This window comes from Hyla sarda, chromosome 3 (assembly GCF_029499605.1).
Source record: "Hyla sarda isolate aHylSar1 chromosome 3, aHylSar1.hap1, whole genome shotgun sequence".
Taxonomy (NCBI): domain Eukaryota; kingdom Metazoa; phylum Chordata; class Amphibia; order Anura; family Hylidae; genus Hyla; species Hyla sarda.
The window spans coordinates 357612846-357634214 of NC_079191.1; the positions used below are offsets into that span (position 1 = coordinate 357612846).

At 45.0% G+C, this 21369-nt stretch overlaps 1 protein-coding gene across 1 annotated transcript in view; it reads right to left on the reverse strand.

Moving 5' to 3' along the window:
- Positions 1 to 3224: 3224 nt before the first annotated feature.
- CRNKL1 (crooked neck pre-mRNA splicing factor 1) overlaps positions 3225 to 21369 on the reverse strand; it is a 60088-nt gene continuing 41943 nt past the window's right edge. Inside the window, exons 13-14 of the mRNA XM_056567639.1 lie at positions 7782 to 8030; positions 3225 to 3489 (exon numbers count right to left, since the gene is read on the reverse strand). Of these exons, the coding sequence (XP_056423614.1) occupies positions 3307 to 3489; positions 7782 to 8030 (432 nt within the window). The 3' untranslated portion in view covers positions 3225 to 3306. The remainder of the gene's footprint in view (positions 3490 to 7781; positions 8031 to 21369) is intronic.

Sequence of the window (21369 nt, forward strand, 5' to 3'; positions counted from 1 at the left end):
AAAAAAGTATATATAAATTTGGCATCGCCGTAATCGTATTAACCTGCAATGTAACGTTAACATGATCTTTATTCTGCATGACAAATAAACAACCGCAGAATAGATTTTTTTTTAATGTATACCACCTCATAAAAAACGATCAGTGTCACATGTACCCCAGAATGGTACCAATGAAAGCATCAACTTGTCTCCCAAAAAATATTTTTGCACCCCAAGGCCCCTGTAATTTTATATGATGCCAACAAAATATCCTAAACTAAAAGGATGTCACAAATTCCACACAGCACACCTTCATGTCTGAGGCCTGTGTGAGAGACACATATAGCGCACAAAGGACACATATAGGATATTTCTAAGTACGTCAGAATTCGGGGAATAAATCTTGAGTTGTATTTCTTTGTCAACACCTACTGTGTTACGGAAAAAAAATTGATTAAAATGAAAAATCAGCAAAAAAATTAAATTTTTAAATTCTGCCCCCACTTTGCTTTTATTTCTGTGAAACGCCTAAAGGGTTAATAAACTTCTTTAGTGTAATTCTTTCTACTTTAAGGGGTGCAGTTTATAAAATGGGGTGATTTATGGGGGTAGCATACAGGCCCCTCAATTCCACTTCAGAACTGAACTGGTCCCTGAAAAATCTAATTTTGCAATTTTCTTGAAAAATCTGGAAAATTTCTACTTAAATTATAATAAACCTTCTAACATTCTAAAAAAGTCAAAGAATGTTTATCAAAGGATGGGAACAAAGTAGACATATTGTAGATGTGAAATAATCATTAATTTGGTGCAGCATGACTATCGTAAGAGCAGAAAATGTAAAATCTAGAAAAATGCACTTTTTTTTCTGCTATTTTTTTTTCTGCAAATTATTTTTTTTTTTAACTAAAAAACACTAAATATATAAATCAAAATTTACCACTATGTCAAATTTACAATATGTCACGAAAAAACAACCTCAGAATCGCTTTCATAAGTGAAAGCAGTCGAAAGTTATTCCCAAATAAAAAGACGCATTTCAGATTTAGAAAATTTGTCTTGGTCATTAAAGGGGTACTCTGCCCCTAGACATCTTATCCCCTATCCAAGGATAGGGGATAAGATGTCTGATCGCAGGGGTCCCGCTGCTGGGGACCCCTGCAATCTCTCCTGCAGCCCCCCAAGTCATCAGCTCTCTGTTTGCACCGTGGCTGATGACTCACGATACAGGGACTGGTGGTTTGTGACGTCATGGCTCCACCCCCTCATGACATCACACCACGCCCCCTTAATGCAAGTCTATGGAAGGGGGCATGTCTGTTACCACGCCCCCTCCCATAAACTTGCATTATGGGTGTGACATCATGAGGGGGCGGAGCCACGACATCACGAACCGCTGGCCCGTCATCAGCCACGGAGCAAACTTAACTACGGAAAGCTGATGACTTGGGGGGCTGAAGGAGAGATCGTGGGGTCCCCAGCAGTGGGACCCCTGCGATCAGACATCTTATCCCCTACCCTTGGATAGGGGATAAGATGTCTAGGGGCGGAGTACCCCTTTAAGGTCAAAACAGGCTATTGAGTAAAGGGGTTAAAAGTTCTGTGCATTCTCCGCAGCCCGAGAGTAACTGGATGAGGAAACGTACCAGATGTCCCATAGAGTTCTGAATAAGACCTCATTGAGTAGGTTAAAACGTCGCTTTTCACACTTTGGTGAATACAATTACTTCTTCACCTTGGATCGCTGGAGTGACGCCCCATTAATTTGGGAACTATATATATATATCTATATATAGCAAAAAATATATAAAAAATCATGTAACTGTTACAAAAAAAAATATGGTAGGAGCCGGGAAATGTGCTCTAATACCTTTTCTAATGAGTAATAGAAAAATAAAATCTTTTGTATTGAGTAATTTCTTTCAAATTCAAAGACAGCTGCCCTTGAGCGACACTTAGATTAGATGAATAGATTGCCCTTATTTATGTTTTATGCACAAAATACCTCTTCGGGTCAGAAAAGTGCTTTACATAGCACTTTTTCTACATCCCTATTGTGAAACTTTTTTTATGTAATTGTTTCCTGTTTATAAAAAAAAAAAGGTTCACCTATTTTCAGAGAAAAACATGCACCGTTTCTTTAGAAGGAGATTGTGTTTGGAAGAGGGGTTATGCATCAAAGGGGTACTCCGCCCCGAGACATATAATCCCCTAACCAGAGCATAAGAGATAAGATGTCTGATTGTGGGGGGTCTGGCCGCCTGGAGTCCGCCGTCACCTCCAGCCCGGCACCCTGTACATTTAGTTCAGAATGGTGGCTATGCTTGGCTACAGATGGCTGTGGTCGTCACCCCACTCCATTAATGTCTATGGGACATAGGGGGTGTGACAGCTGTGGTCGCTCATGATCCGATATGGAGCAGAGTTCGTGCCGGGCAGCGGATTGTTGGGGTGGCGGGCCGGAGATTGCCTATCCTTCGTATAGGGGATAAGATGTCTAGGGGCGGAGTACCCGTTTTATTAGTATCTTACCAAGGTTGCTCACATTGGTGACAATGTTGAGATGCCATAAATCTCTGGTATGAAAGGGCTAATTCCATGACTTTGACACTAGAGATGAGCGAACTTACAGTAAATTTGATTCGTCACGAACTTCTCGGCTCGGCAGTTGATGACTTATCCTGCATAAATTAGTTCAGCTCTCAGGTGCTCCGGTGGGCTGGAAAAGGTGGATGCAGTCCTAGGAAAGAGTCTCCTAAAACTGTATCCACCTTTTCCAGCCCACGGGAGCATCTGAAAGCTGAACTCATTTATGCAGGAAAAGTCATCAACTGCCGTAAGTTCGCTCATCTCTATTTGACACCAATGAAACTATCACTTCATCCCGCGTAAGTCTGTATTTGGCGAGTTCCAATTGCATCACTTTACAGAATAAGGCAGTGTTTTCCAACCAGGGCTCTATCAGCTGTGGTAAAACTACAACTCCCAGCATGCCCAGACAGCCATTGGCTGTCTGGGCATGCTGGGAGTTGTAGTTTTACCACAGCTGGAGCTACCCTTTATGGTATATACTGTGTACACGTTAGGTCTAATGTGCAAAAATACATTTAATATCTTAGGACATCTCCTTGAAGGGTACTTCTTTCTCCAAATGGCTTCCCAAATATAGAAATCTTACTTGTAAATGTATTTTTATTTCCACTGGTTAATAACAAATTCATTTGGACTGAGATATGTACAAGAAAATACAAAGGGCAGTAAGGGCAGTAAAAAAAAAAAAAAAAAAAAAAAAAGCCAAAAACAGCAAAACTCCTATGCACTTGTGTGTCAGGAAGAGCTCTCATCAATGTCTTTATCAGGATCTTGTCCATTGTCATCCACATCCTGCTCCTCTTCATTTTTCTGATGCTTCTTCCAGAGTTTGGCCACGGCAAGCAGCTTAAGATTGGGCTGATTGGCTGCATCTTCTGGAAATATGTAGTCATAGTATTCCTCCCAACCAGCATCAGACTAGGGGGGAAAAAACATTGTATGGTCACAATGATGAATAGAAGTTGTTGAGAAGTCCCCTGTATCTACATAAGGCTGGGGTCTTATTAAACCCCCTCCCGCTCTAGGACGTATGCCCCATCTGCTGACATGTTCCTGCAACTGGATGTATGTATATATGTCAATCACAGCCGGGGGCCTGCTCCAGCGAGCGGTAACAAGCCAGTCTCGGCTGCAGTAAAGAGGTTCTCCGGTGGAAAAAGTAATTTTTTATTTTTTTTTTTAAATCAGCTAGTGCCAGAAAGTTAAACAGATTTGTAAATTACTTCTATAAAAAAAATCTTAATCCTTCCAGTACTTATCAGCTGCTGTATGCTCCACAGGAAATTACCATATTTTTTGCCGTATAAGATGCACTTTTTCTTCCCCAAAACGCGAGGGAGGGGGGGGATGGGGGGGATTTGGTGCGTCTTATACGGCAAATACCGTGGCTGTCCCTGCGACCATCAACAGCCGGGACCCGCGGCTAATACAGGACATCACCGATCGCGGTGATGCCCTGTATTAACCCTTCAGACGCAGTGATCAAAGCTGACCGCAGTTGGGCTGTTCAGGACTGCCGTGGTGAAATCGCGGCGTACCGAACAGCTTACAGGACACCGGGAGGGACCTTACTTGCCTCCTCTGTGTCTACTCTGTGCCAGGATCCCCTGCATGGCCGGCGCTTTCCTTCGTCGTCATCACGTTGTCCCGTCATCCAATAGGAGCGGCGTGCGTAGCGACGTGATGACGGCGACAGAGAGCGAGGATACCGGGCAGCAGAGACGTTCCGGAGCAATGGGGACACCCCGGGGATGCGGCGACAGCGATGGAGAGGACATCTAGGGCAGCGGTGACGAGCGGCGACGGGTCCGGAGCGGCGGGGACACGTGAGTATTACCTCCTATACCAGTGGTCTTCAACCTGCGGACCTCCAGATGTTGCAAAACTACAACTCCCGGCATGCCCGGAAAGCCAACGGCTGTCTGGGCATGCTGGGAGTTGTAGTTTTGCAACATCTAGAGGTCCGCAGGTTGAAGATCACTGTCCTATACTTTACATTGTATTTGGTGCAGAATCTTTTTTTTTCTTCTAGATTTTCACCCTTTAAAATTGGGTGCATCTTATATGCCGGAGCGTCTTATATGACGAAAAATACGGTACTTTCTTTTTAAATTTCTTTCCAGTCTGACCACAGTGCTCTCTGCTGACACCTCTGTCCAGAGCAGGAGCAAAACCCCATAGCAAACCTTTCCTGCTCTGGACAGTTCCTGAAATGGACAGAGGTGTCAGCAGAGAGCACTGTGGTCAGACTGGAAAGAAATTCAAAAAGAAAATAACTTCCTCTGGAGCATACAGCAGCTGATAAGTACTGGAATGATTAAGATTTTTTAATGGAAATAATTTACAAATCTGTTTAACTTTCTGGCACCAGTTGATTTAAAAAAAGAAAATTAAAAAATTAAAAAATTCCACTGGAGTACCCCTTTAACCTCATAGATTCTGTGATGAGTCCTGATCATGGCATCTATGGGATCAACAGCCGGGTCACCAACGGCGACCACGCAATGCGATCGCGTGGTCCTGTTGGTTGCTATGGCAGCACAGATATAATGTGTCAGCAGATAAGAATCATTTGGCCCATCTAGTCTGCCCAATAATCTGAATCCTTTCAATAGTCCCTATTGATAGGACCATCTTATGGCCTCCTGTCTGCTTGGTACGGCAGCCTGTGAGGAGCAATAACTGCCCTGTATTATCACACACACACAAAAAAAAAGCAAAACAGCCAAACCTATACATAATAGGTATTGTACAGTCGTAATGACTTGTACAATAAAACATTAATGTTATTTATCCCGCACAGTGAATGCTGTAAAAAATAAATAAAAATAAAGCAAAACGCTAATTTTGGTCCAAAACGTAGAATGAAAAATAAAAAAGATCAAAAAGTAGCATGTATCGCAAGCATGGTACCAATAAAAAGTACAGCTCGTCCTGCAAAAGATAAGCCCTCACATAATGGTATTGGACAAAAAAAAGAAAAAAAAAGTAATGGCTGTCAGGACACGACAACACAAAAAAGTGGGGGGAAAAAAGGGATTTTAATGTGAAAAGAAAAAAAGATCATCAAAAGCATTATAAATTGGGTATCGCCATAATCGTACCGACCCACAGAATAACGCATTAAAAAAAAAAAAAAAAAATGCCTGAAATTTTCACATTTTTCACAATATTTTGGAATTTTTTTTTTACAAAAAATGGTGCATGTATCAACAAAGATTTAACACTAATATAAATGACAATATGTAACGGTAAAAAACAATCTCAGAATCGTGTCGCTCACTAAAAGCATGTCAGAGGTATTACCACTTCAAGAGACACAAGACAGATTTGAAAAATTGCACCTGGTCATTAAAGGGGTACTCCGGTGGAAAACAACTGGTGCCAGAAAGTTAAACAGATTTTTAAATTACTTCTATTAAAAATCTTAATCCTTCCAGTACTTATCAGCTGCTGTATAATACAGAGGAAGTTCTTTTCTAATTTTTTTTCTGTCTGTTCACGGTGCTCACTGCTGACACCTCTGTCCATGTCAGGAACTGTCCAGAGCAGGAACAATTCCCCATAGCAAACCTCTCTCTGGACAGTTCCTGACATGGACAGAGGTGTCAGCAGAGAGCATCGTGGTCAGACAGAAAAGAAATGTAAAAAGAAATAAAAAAAAAGAACTTCCTCTGTATTATAGTGCATCTGATAAGTACTGGAAGGATTAAGATTTTTTTAATAGAAGTAATTTACAAATCTGTTCAACTTTCTGGCACCAGTTGATTTAAAAAAAAATAATATTTTACACTGGAGTACCCAGTGGATTGTCCTTAAGGGTGAATAAGGTTTCGGCTTTGTTTACACCACGGTAAGCGTGTATGCCAAACCCACCTGTTGATTTGACCTATACCAAAAGGGTGTCTTTATGGCTTACACCTGGACAGTATACATCGGTATGCCTAGTTTTCAATTGTGTTGGAAACTGTAATAGACTACTTTCCTAATAATTTGCATATACCGTAATTTGAGAAAATACCATACATAAAATGAAACTATGCGGGGAAATCCCAATGTTTAGGCTGGGCGTACACACATACCATCATGTGAGCAGAGGCTTACCTAATAGTATAGTGTATCCTTATGTATAGATAAGAGGATCAATGGTGGGTAATAGTATTGATGGAATCACTGGAACACTAAAACATAACATTTATTACTTTCTACTAAAACCGGATCCAAGAAGAGTCCAAAATGCCATCAAACCAACCAAGTGGTACACCAACAATAACCGGTTACCGATCATGGTTTATCTTACAGCACTTTAAATTGTTGGTGTACCACTAGGTTGGTTTGGATTTTGGATCCTTCTTGGATCCGGTTTTTAGCAGAAAATAATAAATGTTATGTTTTAGTGTTCCAATGATTCCACAGTGGTCCCTCAACATACGATGGTAATCCGTTCCAAATGGACCATCGTTTGTTGAAACCATCGTATGCTGAGGGATCCGTGCAATGTAAAGTATAGGACAGTGGTCTACCACCTGCGGACCTCCAGATGTTGCAAAACTACAACACCCAGCATGCCCGGACAGCCAACGGCTGTCCGGGCATGCTGGGAGTTGTAGATTTGCAACATCTGGAGGTCCGCAGGTTGAAGACCACTGGTATTGGAAGTTATACTCATGTGTCCCCGCCGCTCTGGACCGTCACCGCTGCCCTGGATGTCGCCTTCCATCGCTGTCGCCGCGTCCCGGACGCTCCGGCAAGGCCTCTGCTTCCCCAGCATCCTCGTTCTCCGTCGCCGCCATCATGTCGTTACGCACGCCGCTCCTATTGGATGACAGGATGGCGTGCGCATCGACGAGATGACGAGGATGGAGAGCGCCGACGATGCAGGGGATCCCAAAGAGGACGTGCCGGAGCCCCGAGGACAGGTAAGTGATCGTCAGCGGACCACACGGGCACCGTAAACAGCTATCCGGTGGCAGCTGCCGGATAGCCGTTTATGCGATACAAAAGCATTGTATGTTGATGCTGCCTTCAACATGCGAAGGCCTCTGAGAGGCCATCGTATGTTGAAATGATCGTATGTTGGGGGGTCACTGTACACTATTGGAAGTGCATTTTTCATGGTGTTTTATTGTAATAGTGTTAACGTAACACTGGCTCTGGACATTCACAATGAAAGATGACGAAACCAACCGATAAGCTGATAGAAGTCTTACCCCATCTTCTGCTTGGAGCTTTCTTCTTTTCTTGACCCTTTCTGGCATGAGCTTAGCCACCCTGTGTTGTGTGGATTCACTTCCAAACTCCTGCTCAAAGCTCCTCCAGGACTCCAGTAACATCAGCCTCTCTTCCTTCTCCTCGCAATTTCTCAGAGTTTTATTTGCTTCCTCATAGATCTGTCTACATTTCACTAACGTCTCCTCACTTCCGGTAGTTAACTCAAACTGTGCGAAGCTTATCCAGACCTAGAAAACAAAGCAAAGGCAGTGGTTGATCTCACAGGTAACCGAACGCAGAGTTTGATCATGCTAGGGCTGCATTATATGGGCTGCCCAAAAGGAGCGCCGATCGTGCAAGTCAACCAGCTAACACAGCCCTTACTTTTTTTTTATGTTCATTTAACCCCTTCCCGCTATAGGATGTATGCATATGTCCCAGCACCCGACACGTTCACGCACTGGGGCGTATGCATACATCTTAGCGATCTCCTGCACGGCCGTGGACAGCACAGAAGATCGGCGGACGGACCCGTCTGTCAATCACAGCTGGAGTTCCGCCACAGCTTCCAGGGCCGCGATCACTATGGTCCCAGCAGCAGTAATCCCATAGATGCCGTGATCAATCCTGATCACGCATCTATGGGGTTGACAGGGGGAGCGCGCTGTTCCCCAATTGCGTCGCCGCAACACAATCGCGGGTCGTCGTTGCTTGCTATGGCAGCATGAGGTCAGATTATGACCTCCTGTCTGCCTGCTAAAGAAGCCTGTAAGATCCAGCCACAGGCTGTAGTGTGTGCAGCTGATTGGGTCATAATGTGCTGCAGTACAAACATATTGCAGAATAGTATAACCTGTAAAAAGTGTAAAAAATTAAATGAAAAGTTCTTAAATAAAAGTATGAAGTGTAAAAAAAAATGCCCCTTTCCCAATAAAAGCCCTGTATTATCACCCAAAAAGATCAAACACACAAATCATATACATAATAGGTATTGCCACGTCCGTAATGACATGTACTATAAAACTCATGATACCAATGAAAAGTACAGCTCATCCCGCAAAAAATAAGCCCTTACTCAATGGCGTCAGACGAAAAATATAAAAGTTACGGTTGTTGGAAAATGAATGGCACAAAAAGAATTTTGCTCAGAAGAGGAAAAAGAACATAGAAAGCGATAAAACATGGGTATCGCCATAATCGTACTGACCCACAGAATAAATATAATATCACTTTTACTGAACAGTGAACACCATAAAAAATAAAAAAACGCCAGAAATTTTCCAGTTTTTCACATTAAATGCTTGTGTCACCAAAAATGCACCACTTATATAAAGTACAATATGTCACGAAAAAACAATACCAGAATCGCTCCGCTCAGAAAAAGCGCTCTAAAGTAATTACCATTTAAAGAGACACATGTCAAATAAAAAAAAAGGGGCCTGGTCCTTAAGGACCAGGCCCATTTTGGCCTTAAAGGGGGTACTCAAGTGGAATTATTTTTTTTTGTTTGTTTTAAATCAACTAGTGCCAGATAGTTAAACAGATTTGTAAATTACTTCTATTAAAAAATCTTAATCCTTCCAGTACTTATTAGCTGCTGAATACTACAGAGGAAATTCTTTTCATTTTGGAACACAGAGCTCTCTGCTGACATCACGAGCACAGTGCTCTCTGCTGACATCTCTGTCCATTTTAGGAACTGTCCAGAGCAGCATATATTTTCTATGGGAATTTTGTCCTACTCTGGACAGTTCTTAAAACGGACAGAGATGTCAGCAGAGAGCACTGTGTTCCAAAAAGAAAATAATTTCCTCTGAAGTATACAGCTGCTAATAAGTACTGGAAGGATTAAGATTTTTTAATAGAAGTAATTTACAAATCTGTTTAACTATCTGGCACCAGTTGATTAAAAAAAAAAGTTTTCCACCGGAGTACCCCTTTAACCCCTTAACCCCTTAAGGACCAGGCCATTTTATACCTTAAGGACCGGAGCGTTTTTTGCAATTCTGACCACTGTCACTTTAAACATTAATAACTCTGGAATGCTTTTAGTTATCATTCTGATTCCGAGACTGTTTTTTCGTGACATATTCTACTTTAACTTAGTGGTAAAATTTTATGGTAACTTGCATCCTTTCTTGGTGAAAAATCCCAAAATTTGATGAAAAAAATGAAAATTTTGCATTTTTCTAACTTTGAAGCTCTCTGCTTGTAAGGAAAATGGATATTCAAAATATATTTTTTTTGGGTTCACATATACAATATGTCTACTTTATATTTGCATCATAAAATTTATGAGTTTTTACTTTTGGAAGACATCAGAGGGCTTCAAAGTTCAGCAGCAATTTTCAAATTTTTCACAAAATTTTCAAACTCACTATTTTTCAGGGACCAGTTCAGGTTTGAAGTGGATTTGAAGGGTCTTCATATTAGAAATACCCCATAAAAGACCCCATTATAAAAACTACACCCCCAAAGTATTCAAAATGACATTCAGTAAGTGTATTAACCCTTTAGGTGTTTCACAGGAATAGCAGCAAAGTGAAGGAGAAATGTCAAAATCTTCATTTTTTACACTCGCATGTTCTTGTAGACCCAATTTTTGCAAGGGGTAAAAAGGAGAAAATATTTACTTGTATTTGAAACCCAATTTCTCTCGAGTAAGCACATACCTCATATGTCTATGTAAAGTGTTCGGCGGGCGCAGTAGAGGGCTCAGAAGGGAAGGAGCGACAAATGGTTTTTGGGGGGCATGCCGCATTTAGGAAGCCCCTATGGTGCCAGGACAGCAAAAAAAAAAACACATGGCATACCATTTTGGAAACTAGACCCCTCAGGGAACGTAACAAGGGGTAAAGTGAACACTAATACCCCACAGGTGATTCACGACTTTTGCATATGTAAAAAAAATATATATATTTTTTACCTAAAATGCTTGGTTTCCCAAAAATTTTACATTTTTAAAAAGGGTAATAGCAGAAAACACCCCCCAAAATTTGAAGCCCAATTTCTCCCGATACAGAAAACACCTCGCATGGGGGTGAAAAGTGCTCTGCTGGCGCACTACAGGTCTCAGAAGAGAAGGAGTCACATTTGGCTTTTTGAAAGCAAATTTTGCTCTGGGGGCATGCCGCATTTAGGAAGCCCCTATGGTGCCAGAACAGCAAAAAAAAAAACACATGGCATACCATTTTGGAAACTAGACCCCTCGGGGAACGTAACAAGGGGTAATTTGAACCTTAATACCCCACAGGTGTTTCACGACTTTTGCATATGTAAAAAAATATATATTTTTTTTTACCTAAAATGCTTGTTTTCCCAAAAATTTTACATTTTTTAAAAGGGTAATAGCAGAAAATACCCCCCACAATTTGTTAGGCAATTTCTCCCGAGTACAGCGATACCCCATATGTGACCATAAACTGTTGCCTTGAAATATGACAGGGCTCCAAAGTGAGAGAGCGCCATGTGCATTTGAGGCCTAAATTAGGGACTTGCATAGGGGTGGACATAGGGGTATTCTACGGCAGTGATTCCCAAACAGGGTGCCTCCAGCTGTTGTAAAACTCCCAGCATGCCTAGACAGTCAACGGCTATCTGGCAATACTGGGAATTGTAGTTTTGCAACCGCTGGAGGCTCCGTTTTGGAAACAGTGGCGTACCAGACGTTTTTCATTTTTATTGGGGAGGGGGGCTGTGTAGGGGTATGTGTATATGTAGTGTTTTTTACTTTTTATTTTATTTTGTGTTAGTGTAGTGTAGTGTTTTTAGGGTACAGTCGCACGGGCGGGGGGTTCACAGTAGTTTCATGTTGGCAGTTTGAGCTGCGGCAGGGGGGGGGGGGGGACATCCAGCTGTTGCAAAACTACAACTCCCAGCATGTACGGTCTATCAGTGCATGCTGGGAGTTGTAGTTTTGCAACAGCTGGAGGCACACTGGTTGTGAAACACCGAGTTTGGTAACAAACTCAGTGTTTTGCAACCAGTGTGCCTTCAGCTGTTGCAAAAGCTACAACCCCCAGCATGTACGGACAGTGGAAGGGCATGCTGGGTGTTGTAGTTATGCAACAACTGGAGGCATACTACTTTGGCTGGGGATGCTGGGGATTGTAGTTATGCAACAGCTGGAGACACACTGGTTTGCTACTTAACTCAGTGTGCCTTCAGCTGTTGCAAAACTACAACTCTCAGCAGTCACCGACAGCCAACGGGCATGCTTGGAGTTGTAGTTATGCAACCACCAGATGCACCACTACAACTCCCAGCATGCACTTTAGCTGTTTGTGCAAGCTGGGAGTTGTAGTTACACAACAGCTGAAGGTACACTTTTCCATAGAAAGAATGTGCCTCCAGCTGTTGCAAAACCATAAGTCCCAGCATGCCCATAAGGGAATGCTGGGAGTTGTGGTGGTCTGCCTCCTGCTGTTGCATAACTACAGCTCCCAGCATGCCCTTTTTGCATGCTGGGAGCTGTTGCTAAGCAACAGCAGGAGGCTGTCACTCACCTCCAACGATCCAGCCGCACAGGTCAGTCCCTCGTCGTCGCCGCCGCCGTCGCTGCTCCTGGGGCCCGGATCCCAACAGGGGCGCCGGGGATCGGGGTCCCCAGAACCCGGGGTGCACGTCCCGCACCCGCTCACGTCCTTCGGAAGAGGGGCGGAGCGGGTTGCGGGAGTGACACCCGCAGCAGGCTCCCTGATTGGTCGGCCGGTAATCCGGCCGACGAATCAGGGCGATCGTGAGGTGGCACCAGTGCCACCTCACCCCTGCTGGCTCTGGCTGTTCGGGGCCGTCACTGACGGCCCCGATCAGCCAATAATTCCGGGTCACCGGGTCACTGGAGACTCGATTGACCCGGAATCCGCCGCAGATCGCTGGACTGAATTGTCCAGCGATCTGCGGCCATCGCCGACATGGGGGGTCATAATGACCCCCCTGGGCGATATGCCCCGATGCCTGCTGAACGATTTAAGCAGGCATCGGGCACCGGCTCCGCTCCAGATGGTTGCGGGGGGGCGGTAAAACACATGACGTTCTCATACGTCATGTGTCCTTAAGGACTCGGAAATGGAGACGTATGAGAACGTCATGTGTCCTTAAGGGGTTAAGGACTCAGCGTTTTTCCATTTTGCATTTTTTTTTCCTCATCACCTTCTAAAAATCATAACTCTTTGAATTTTGCACATAAAATTCCATATTATGGCTTATTTTTTGCGCCTCCAATTCTACTTTGCAGTGACAGTCATTTTACCAAAAAATCCACGGCGAAATGGAAAACAAAATTAATTGTGCGACAAAATTTAAGAAAAAAAATGTAATTTTCAAAATTTTGGGGGCTTCCGTTTCTAAGCAGTACATATTTTGGTGAAAATGACACCTTCTCTTTATAGAGACACTTTCTCTGTAGGTCCATACGGTTAAAATGATATCCTACTTATATAGGTTTGATTTTGTCGCACTTCTGAAAAACAAATCATAACTACATGCAGGAAAATTTATATATTTAAAATTGTCATCTTCTGACCCCTAGAACTTTATTTTTTCGCGTACGAGCCGGTATGAGGGCTAATTTTTTGCGCCGTGTTCTGAAGTTTTTATCGGTACCATTTTGTATTGATCGGACTTTTTGATCGCTTTTTATTTATTTTTTCATGATCTAAAAAGTGACCAAAAATACGCTATTTTGGACTTTTGAATTTTTTTGCACGTGCGCCATTGACCGTGCGGTTTAATTAACAATATATTTTTATAGTTTGGACATTTACGCACACGGCGATACTACATACGTTTATTTTTATTTACACTGTATTTTTGGGGGGGAAAAGGAGGGTGATTCAAACGTTTATTAGGGAAAGGGTTAAATGTCCCCATAGGGACCTATAACACTGCACACACTGACCTTTTACCTTGATCCCTGCAAAGCCATAGCTTTGCATGGATCAGCGTTCTAGGGGCTCGATTGCTCATGCCTGTAGCTCAGGCTTGGAGCAATCAAACATCGATCGGACGCTACGGAGCAAGGTAAGGGGACCTTCGCTCACGTCCTAGCTGATCAGAACATCGCGATTTTATCGCGATAGTCCTGATCAGCCCGACTGAGCTGCCGGGAAGCTTTTACTTTCGTTTTGGACGCAGCGATCAACATTGATCACCGCATCTTAAGGGTTATTAGCGCGCGGCACAATGATCTGTGCCGCGCGCTATTAGCCCAGGGTCCCGGCTATCATTAACACCGGGGACCGACCCGGTACGATCACGGTGTGACCCCGTTTTAAATACCGGGACCGGGGGCAGGGCTTGAGAGGTTAAGGACCAGGCCAATTTTATTTTAGCATTTTCGTTTTTTCCTCCTCGCCTTCTAAAAATCCTAACTCTTATATTTCCACCCACAGACCCATATCAATTATTTTACCATAAAATGTACAGCGCAACCAAAAATTATTATTTATGTGGAAAAGAAGATGGCAATTTAGCAAATTTTGGAAGGTTTTGTTTTCACGCTGTACACTTTATGGTAAAAATGACATGTTTTCTTTTTTCTGTGCGTGAATACCATTAAAATGATACCCATGATATATGTTTTTCTATAAATGTACAGCTAAAAAAAAATAAAAAATAAATCTCAAACTATTTTAACGAAAATTAGTATGTTTGAAATTGCCCTATTTTGACCACCTATAACTTTCAAATATTTCTGTATATGGGACGCTATGTGGGATAATTTTTTGCGCCGTGATCTAAAGTTTTTATCGGTGCCACATTTGCTTAGGTTTTACTTTTTATAATTTTTTATAAAATGAGACAAAAATGCAGCAATTTTGCACTTTATTTTTGTATGTTTACGCCGTTCACCGTACGGGATAATTAACAATATATTTTGATAGTTCAGACTTTTATGCATGCGGCAATACCAAATCTGTTTATAAATTATTTTTTTTTACACTTTTTTGGGGGTAAAATGGGAAAAAATTGATGATTTACGTTTTTATTGGGGGAGGGGATTTTTTACTTTTTAAATTTTTTTTTCCTTACACTTTAATAGTCCCCGTAGGGGACTATTTATAGCAATCATTTGATTGCTGAAACTGTTCAGTGCTATGCCTAGGGCATAGCACTGATCAGTATTATCGGTCATCTTCTGCTCTGCTTTGCTCGATCTCAGACAAGAGCAGAAGACCCCTGGAGACGGACGGAGACAGGTGAGGGGACCTCCGTCCACCATTATGGATGATCGGATCCCTGAGGCAGCGCTGTGGGTTATCTGATCATCCATTTTAAGTGCTGTACTGCCGCAGATGTTGTGCTCTCTGTTGATCATGGCATCTGAGCGGTTAATGGCGGCCTTCCGCGTGATCACGGATGTCCGCCATTACCAGCGGGTCCCTGGCTGCTGACAGCAGCCGGGACCTGCCACGCATGACGCAAACACCGGTCCGGTGCTCGCGGTCATGGCGGAGCGTGAATGTATGTTGTGCATTAAGTACCATGGCTTACATTTACTTCCATTGTCGTTACAGGGTTAAGATAAAAAATGGGTCCATCCTTAAGGGGTTAAAGCAGTGTTTCCCAACCAGTGTGCCTCCAGGTGTTGCAAAACAACAACTCCCAGCATGCCAAAGGCTGTCCAGGTATGCTGGAAGTTGTAGTTTTGCAACATCTGGAGGCACCCTGGTTGTGAAACACTGATTTTAAGTGACATGGCATAGGATGGTGCTACTAGTGCTGGGCAGTATGACCAAAAATGCATATCACATTATTTTTGTAAGTTATGAAGGTTCCACGGTATTTAACGGTATTTCCCCCGCTCCTCTTCCTCCTTGGGGAACTAATCATGTGTGACTTTTAGGTATTCCGTATGAACCGGTATACCGCCCAGCCCTAGGTGCTCCAGAAACTATTAACAATATTTATAGCAATTATTTAAAAAAATAAATATAATGTCAAAGGCACCAAACTGGTGTACAGATCCGTCAGCCACATTAATTGTTTTTACATAGTTCTGCAAGGAAACATTACAGATATGACACACATAGCCTGCAGGATTGTAACATCTCTGCTCAAATATCTCAATTATGCCCTCAATAAAACACTACGAGTCAGGGGTTTGTGCTTTAACCCTAGCTAAAACCAGAATTTCAGGTTTGTCTCAAGCTGCCCTCTAGGAAGCATTCAACGAGAGGAAATTCCGAGTAGATTCAGCTTGTGGCAGCTTCCATTTCCGGCGCAGATCTGGATACTGCTGAAAGAATAAGTAGATTTTTTTAAGCTTATCATAAAATCTCTTTCTCGGAGGATCCATTGGGGGACACAGAGACCGTGGGTATATCTTGCTGTCACTAGGAGGCTGACACTAGGCATACAAACTCTGCATCTCAGCAATACTGACTCTGAGCTAGTCAGTTTAGTCCCAAAGCAGTAGATAGGACCAACAGAGAAAGAAAAACAAACAGCAGCTATCCGAGGGAAACTACAGACAAAAAAGAACTGAAACTACCCCCCAAACAGAAAACCAAACCACAGTCACCAGAACAAATGGGTGGGTGCTGTGTCCCCCAATGAATCCTCAGAGAAAGAGATTTTACAATATGCATTCAAAATCTACTTTTCTTGGTCGGCTCCATTGGGGGACACAGAGACCTTTGGATATACCAAAGCAGTCCCCTGGGTGGGAGAGAACCCAAACCAGCAAATCAGGCAGATGGCTGAGCCACTGCCGCCTGCAACACCTTGTAACCCAAACCGTCGTCAGCAGACGCAAAATTTGGTAACAGTGTGTAAGGATGACCAAGTGGCCGCCTTACAGACTTGCAAGACCGAAGCCCTATTGCAGAGAGCCCAGGAGGCCCCAACGGAATGAGTGGAATGAGCTGTGACCAAGAAAGGCGAAGTCTTCACTCTGCAGTTCCGATATGGCAGAACACATCCACCGCGAAATGGTCGCCTTGGAAGCTGGGAGTCCCTTACCACGACCATTCAGAAGCACAAAGAAGGGAGTCACACTGACGGAAAGATGAAGTGACCGAAAGGTAAGTCCGAACAGCCCGAACCACGTCAAGAGAATGAAGCGAGCACTACTTGGGATGGGATAGAGCTGGGCAAAAAGAAGGGAGAACAATATCCTCGTTCAGGTAAAAGGAGACCACCTTGGGCAAAAAGGTGGGGGTCGGCCTAAAAAGGACCTTGTCCTGATGCAGAAAATGATAGGGGGAATTGCAGGAGATAGCTACCAACTCAGAACCACTCTGGATGGAAGTGACCGCAATGAGGAAAGCCACCTTCCAGAAAAGGACGCAAAGAGAAACGTCCCAGAGATGTTCAAATGGAGCACCCTGAAAGGCGCCAAGCACAAGGTTCAAATCCCACAGTGGAGTGGGGACCTGTACGGTGGAGCCGCAGAAGGTACGCCTTGCAGAAAGATGCAGATGAATGCACTCTGACACCCCCGGCGGTTATGTCCCTTTACTATGAGAAACATTAAATGGGATTAATATTGGCCTGCCAGGAAGAATACTGTGACGCTCATGTGCTGGATAACGGGATCCACTGCCCTTTAATTTTATAAAAATTTGGGGTCCACTGACCCACAAAAACAATATGCATATTGCATTAATATGTATATGTGTAGACACTCCAATAGGAGTAACATGCGTTATTTTTAGCTCCCTTTAATTCCCCTGAGGAATCAGGTGCTGAATGATACAATAGTTACCTGCAGAAACACGTCGGGACTGGGGCTTTTCTTTGTGCAGGACGGACAACTCCTTGTGTCAATGCAGTGTTGCATGTGTTTCAAGTTATGTACCATGTATACACTGGATCCTTTGGTGGAAATGTTGGTGGACAGTGTGTAAACCCTGTGTTTGTTTATTCATCAGTTTATATACACCTCCATTAGAAGGGTCTACCTGTTTTGCTATAGTAATAACATATAGACTACACCGCTTGGTTAGCGGGTCAGTGGTACTAATAGTCCCAGGCGGACTGGGAAAGAATTTTTATGCTGCGTTATATTCTTTATTGTTTGGTATCCACGTTTTGGTGGGTTTTACCAGTGATTATAGTTAAGTTAAGTTTTAAGCACTTGTTTATTTCTGTTGGGATATTATATATGTGGACATGAGAATCGGAAGCCAGGGTGCGCTGGAAGAGGATAGAAAGGGCCGACACTTGACCCTTAAGAGAACTGATTGCCAACCATTGTTCCAGGCCATACTGCAAAAAGGAAAGAAGACGAGGAAGGGAAAAAACGACTGGTGAAAATTATTGAGACTCGCATCATCGGAAATACACCTAAGTACAGTGATAAATCTTTGCGTAGGAAGGCTTATGAGCCTGGATCATTGTGCGGCTCACCTGGGGAGAAAACACCCGGGCCCTTAGAACCGCGGCTTCAACCGCCACGCCGTCAAATGCAGCGACAGTAAATTGGGGTAGCAGAGGGGACCTTGAGAGAGCAGGTCGGGACAAGCTGGGAGACACAGTGGTACATCGGCTACTAGGTGAACGAAGTCTGCGTACCCCGTGCGTCTGGGTCATCCGGAGCCACGAGGATGGCGGAGATGCCCTCCACCTTGAGCTTCCACTAGCGGTCCACGGCCAGAGAATCGCAGGACTTTGCAACGTAGTGAGGAACTTGCCTGTTGTGGCGCAACGCAAAGAGATCCACGTCTGGGGTCCTCCAGCAGTTGCAGATTTCAGCAAACACCTCCGGATGAAGGGATCCACTCGCCTGGGTCAGCCAAGGAGTGGCTGATGAAGTCCACCTCCCAAATGTGAATCGCCGAGATAGAGGGAACTCAGCGTTCTGCCCAGAGACTTGGAGACTTCAGCCATTGCCGAGGGGCTGCAAGTGCCGCCCTGGCGATTGACATAAGCTATGGCCATGGAGTTGTCCGACTGGACACGAACAGGATGGTCCTGGAAAAGCCGCTTCCAATGGAGGAGGCAGAGGAAAATTTCCCTGAGTTCCAGAATGTTGATTGAGGGGAGAGCCTTCTGGGAGGACCAACGGCCCTGGACTGTCCGATCCCGGAAGACTCCTCCCCAACCGCTGAGTCTCGCATCAGTGGTGATGACTTGCCAATGGAGAGTTAGGAAAGACCGTCCCCACTGGAGATGGGAAGACTGAAGCCACCACAGGAGAGACTGGCAAAAGCGAATGGAAACCGCAGCAGGATTATGGAGAAGATGGACTCCTGCCGACAAAGAGCGGCGCTTGTCCAGTGGAAGCTGAACCCAGGCGGCCTCCGTGTTGATTCAGAGTCCGGGGGAGACAGATTGAACTTTTACCGGTTGATCACCCAGCCGAAACGGAACAAGGATTGCATTGTGAGATGGAGACTCTCCTGATTCTGGGCCCGGGATGAAGCCTTGACGATGAGATCATCTAGGTAAGGGATCACTGACATACCCCGGGCACGAAGGATGGCAATCACTGCCGCCATGACCTTGGTGAAGACCCTTGGGGCCATGGCCAGGCCGAAGGAAAGAGCCAAAAACTGAAAATGGCCCTCCGGTACAGCGAAGCAGAGATCCCTCTGATGGGCCGGAAAATTTGGGATGTGAAGATATGTGTCCCGGATATCTACGGAGGAAAGATACTCCCCTTGATCCATGGACGCCATGACAGAACTGAGATACTCCATGCAGAAATGTCACAGGAGCAAGTGATGGTTGAGGAGCTTCAGATCTAGGATAAGGCGAACGGAGCCCCCCTTGTTGGGGACGATGGAAAGATTTGAGTAGAACCCCGAAAAACGCTCCTCGGGAGGAACTGGGATGATCACTCCCTAAGCGAGAAGGGTCTGTAGTGCGACCCGAAATGCCGGGTACTGGAGAAAGGTAATTCCGTGAGAGACTTCTTCGAAGCAGCATCGGCCTCCCAGGCTTTTAGCCACATGGAGAGACGAATCAACACCAGGTTACCCGTAGCAAAGGCTGCACAACGTGTGGACTCCAGGGAAGCAGAGCACAGGTAGTCTCCAGCGTTGGGGAGTTAAAGTGCAAGATCCGCCAAATCTTCCGGAGGGACACCAGACAAAATGCCCTGGCAGAGCTGGGAAGACCGAACAGATAAAGCCTTGGATACCAAAGCAGAAGCGAAGGCGGGAATCAAGTATGATCCCGCCACTTCAAAAGCGAATTTGGCCAGATTCTTAATCCTCTTGTCTGCTGGATCTTTAAAGGAGGCTGTATTTGCCAATGGTAAAGTAGTAGATTTCGACAGTCAAGAAAATGGGGGATCCACGGCAGATGGCGTTGTCCATTTTGCAATCAAGTCTTGGGAAAACATAAACTGCGCCTGAATCTTCTTAGTCCCTTGAAAGCGTTTGTCCGGGTGCTTCCCTGCCGCGTCCAGTAAGGAGTCAAATTCAGTATGAGAACTGAATACCTTGCGAGAGCGACGGGAGCGGTGGAAGGAAACTTCTGGAGCTGGGTCCGAAGTTCCGGGGTCCTTTAGGTGAAATGTGTCCCTGATGGCTGACATCAAGCTGTCCACCATGTCGGACACGCTGGTCTGTTCCTCTGGATCCGAGGCAGAATCCAATGTCTCATCCTTAGGTTCCCCAGGAGATCGGAAGCGTGCGGAGGCAGCCTTAGGGGAAGGCGAGGCAGACCTGGGACAGAGAGCCGGAGGCCTTGGACGATTGCCTAGAGTGCGGCCCCCTAGAACGAGGGCGCTGCCGGGGAGGAGGAGTGGGACCCGTGGGGGGAGGGCCATTCCAGAGCGCGGGACTCCGGTGAAGAGCCAGAGGACAACACTTTAGGGCGCTTGTGAGAGCGCTTGAAAGGAGGATCAGGTGAGACTGGGGGAGCCTCCCTGGAGGACGGATGCAAGGAAGACCATTCTAAGGCAGTAACCACGGATCGGGAGACCTATGTCAGGTTGGAAATTGACTGTGAAAGGGAGAAGACCCATTCCAGAGGGGAAGCGGAAACCGCACGTTCGGGGGAACATCCTGGGTGGGAGGCACAGGAGGGCTGCGGCGGGCGGTAGTGCAGGCAGGACAGGTGGACTTGACAGAACCACCAGGCATTTTGCATTTGCAGCCAACACAAGAGTAATAAGTGACTTGGGCTGCGGTCATAGGTGCAAGTAAAAAAGAGACCAGCAAAGAAAATGGAGCAATCTCACCCAGGTCCTGTGTCCCGCAGATGGAGAGGAGAGACATGCTGCAGCTGTGAAGAGCAGGCACTCTGTCCAGGCAGAGAGGGAGAGAGGGAGGGAGAGAGAGAGAGAGAGAGAGAGAGAGAGAGAGAGAGAGGGAGAGAGAGAGAGAAAGAGGGCTGGTCCACCCATAACGAGGAGGGAGGTGCTACAGGAGCCAGCATGGCCACGCAAGAAGCTCATTGGAGGAGAGGGAGGATGCACCCGGGAAATGACTCCCTGAAGCATGCGCACCGCACTGATAGGAGACACAGTGACCCCGGTGCACGCGCTCACATTTCATATGCTGGTGAGGAGAAGGGTGTGGGAGTCCCGCTGGAATGTCCGACAGACAGGGAGTGGGCGGAGCTAAAGGCCGGCTAGTAGGCTGCAGCCTAAATTAATTACTCCCTGCCGCCCCGCTCTCAGGGACTGCCAAA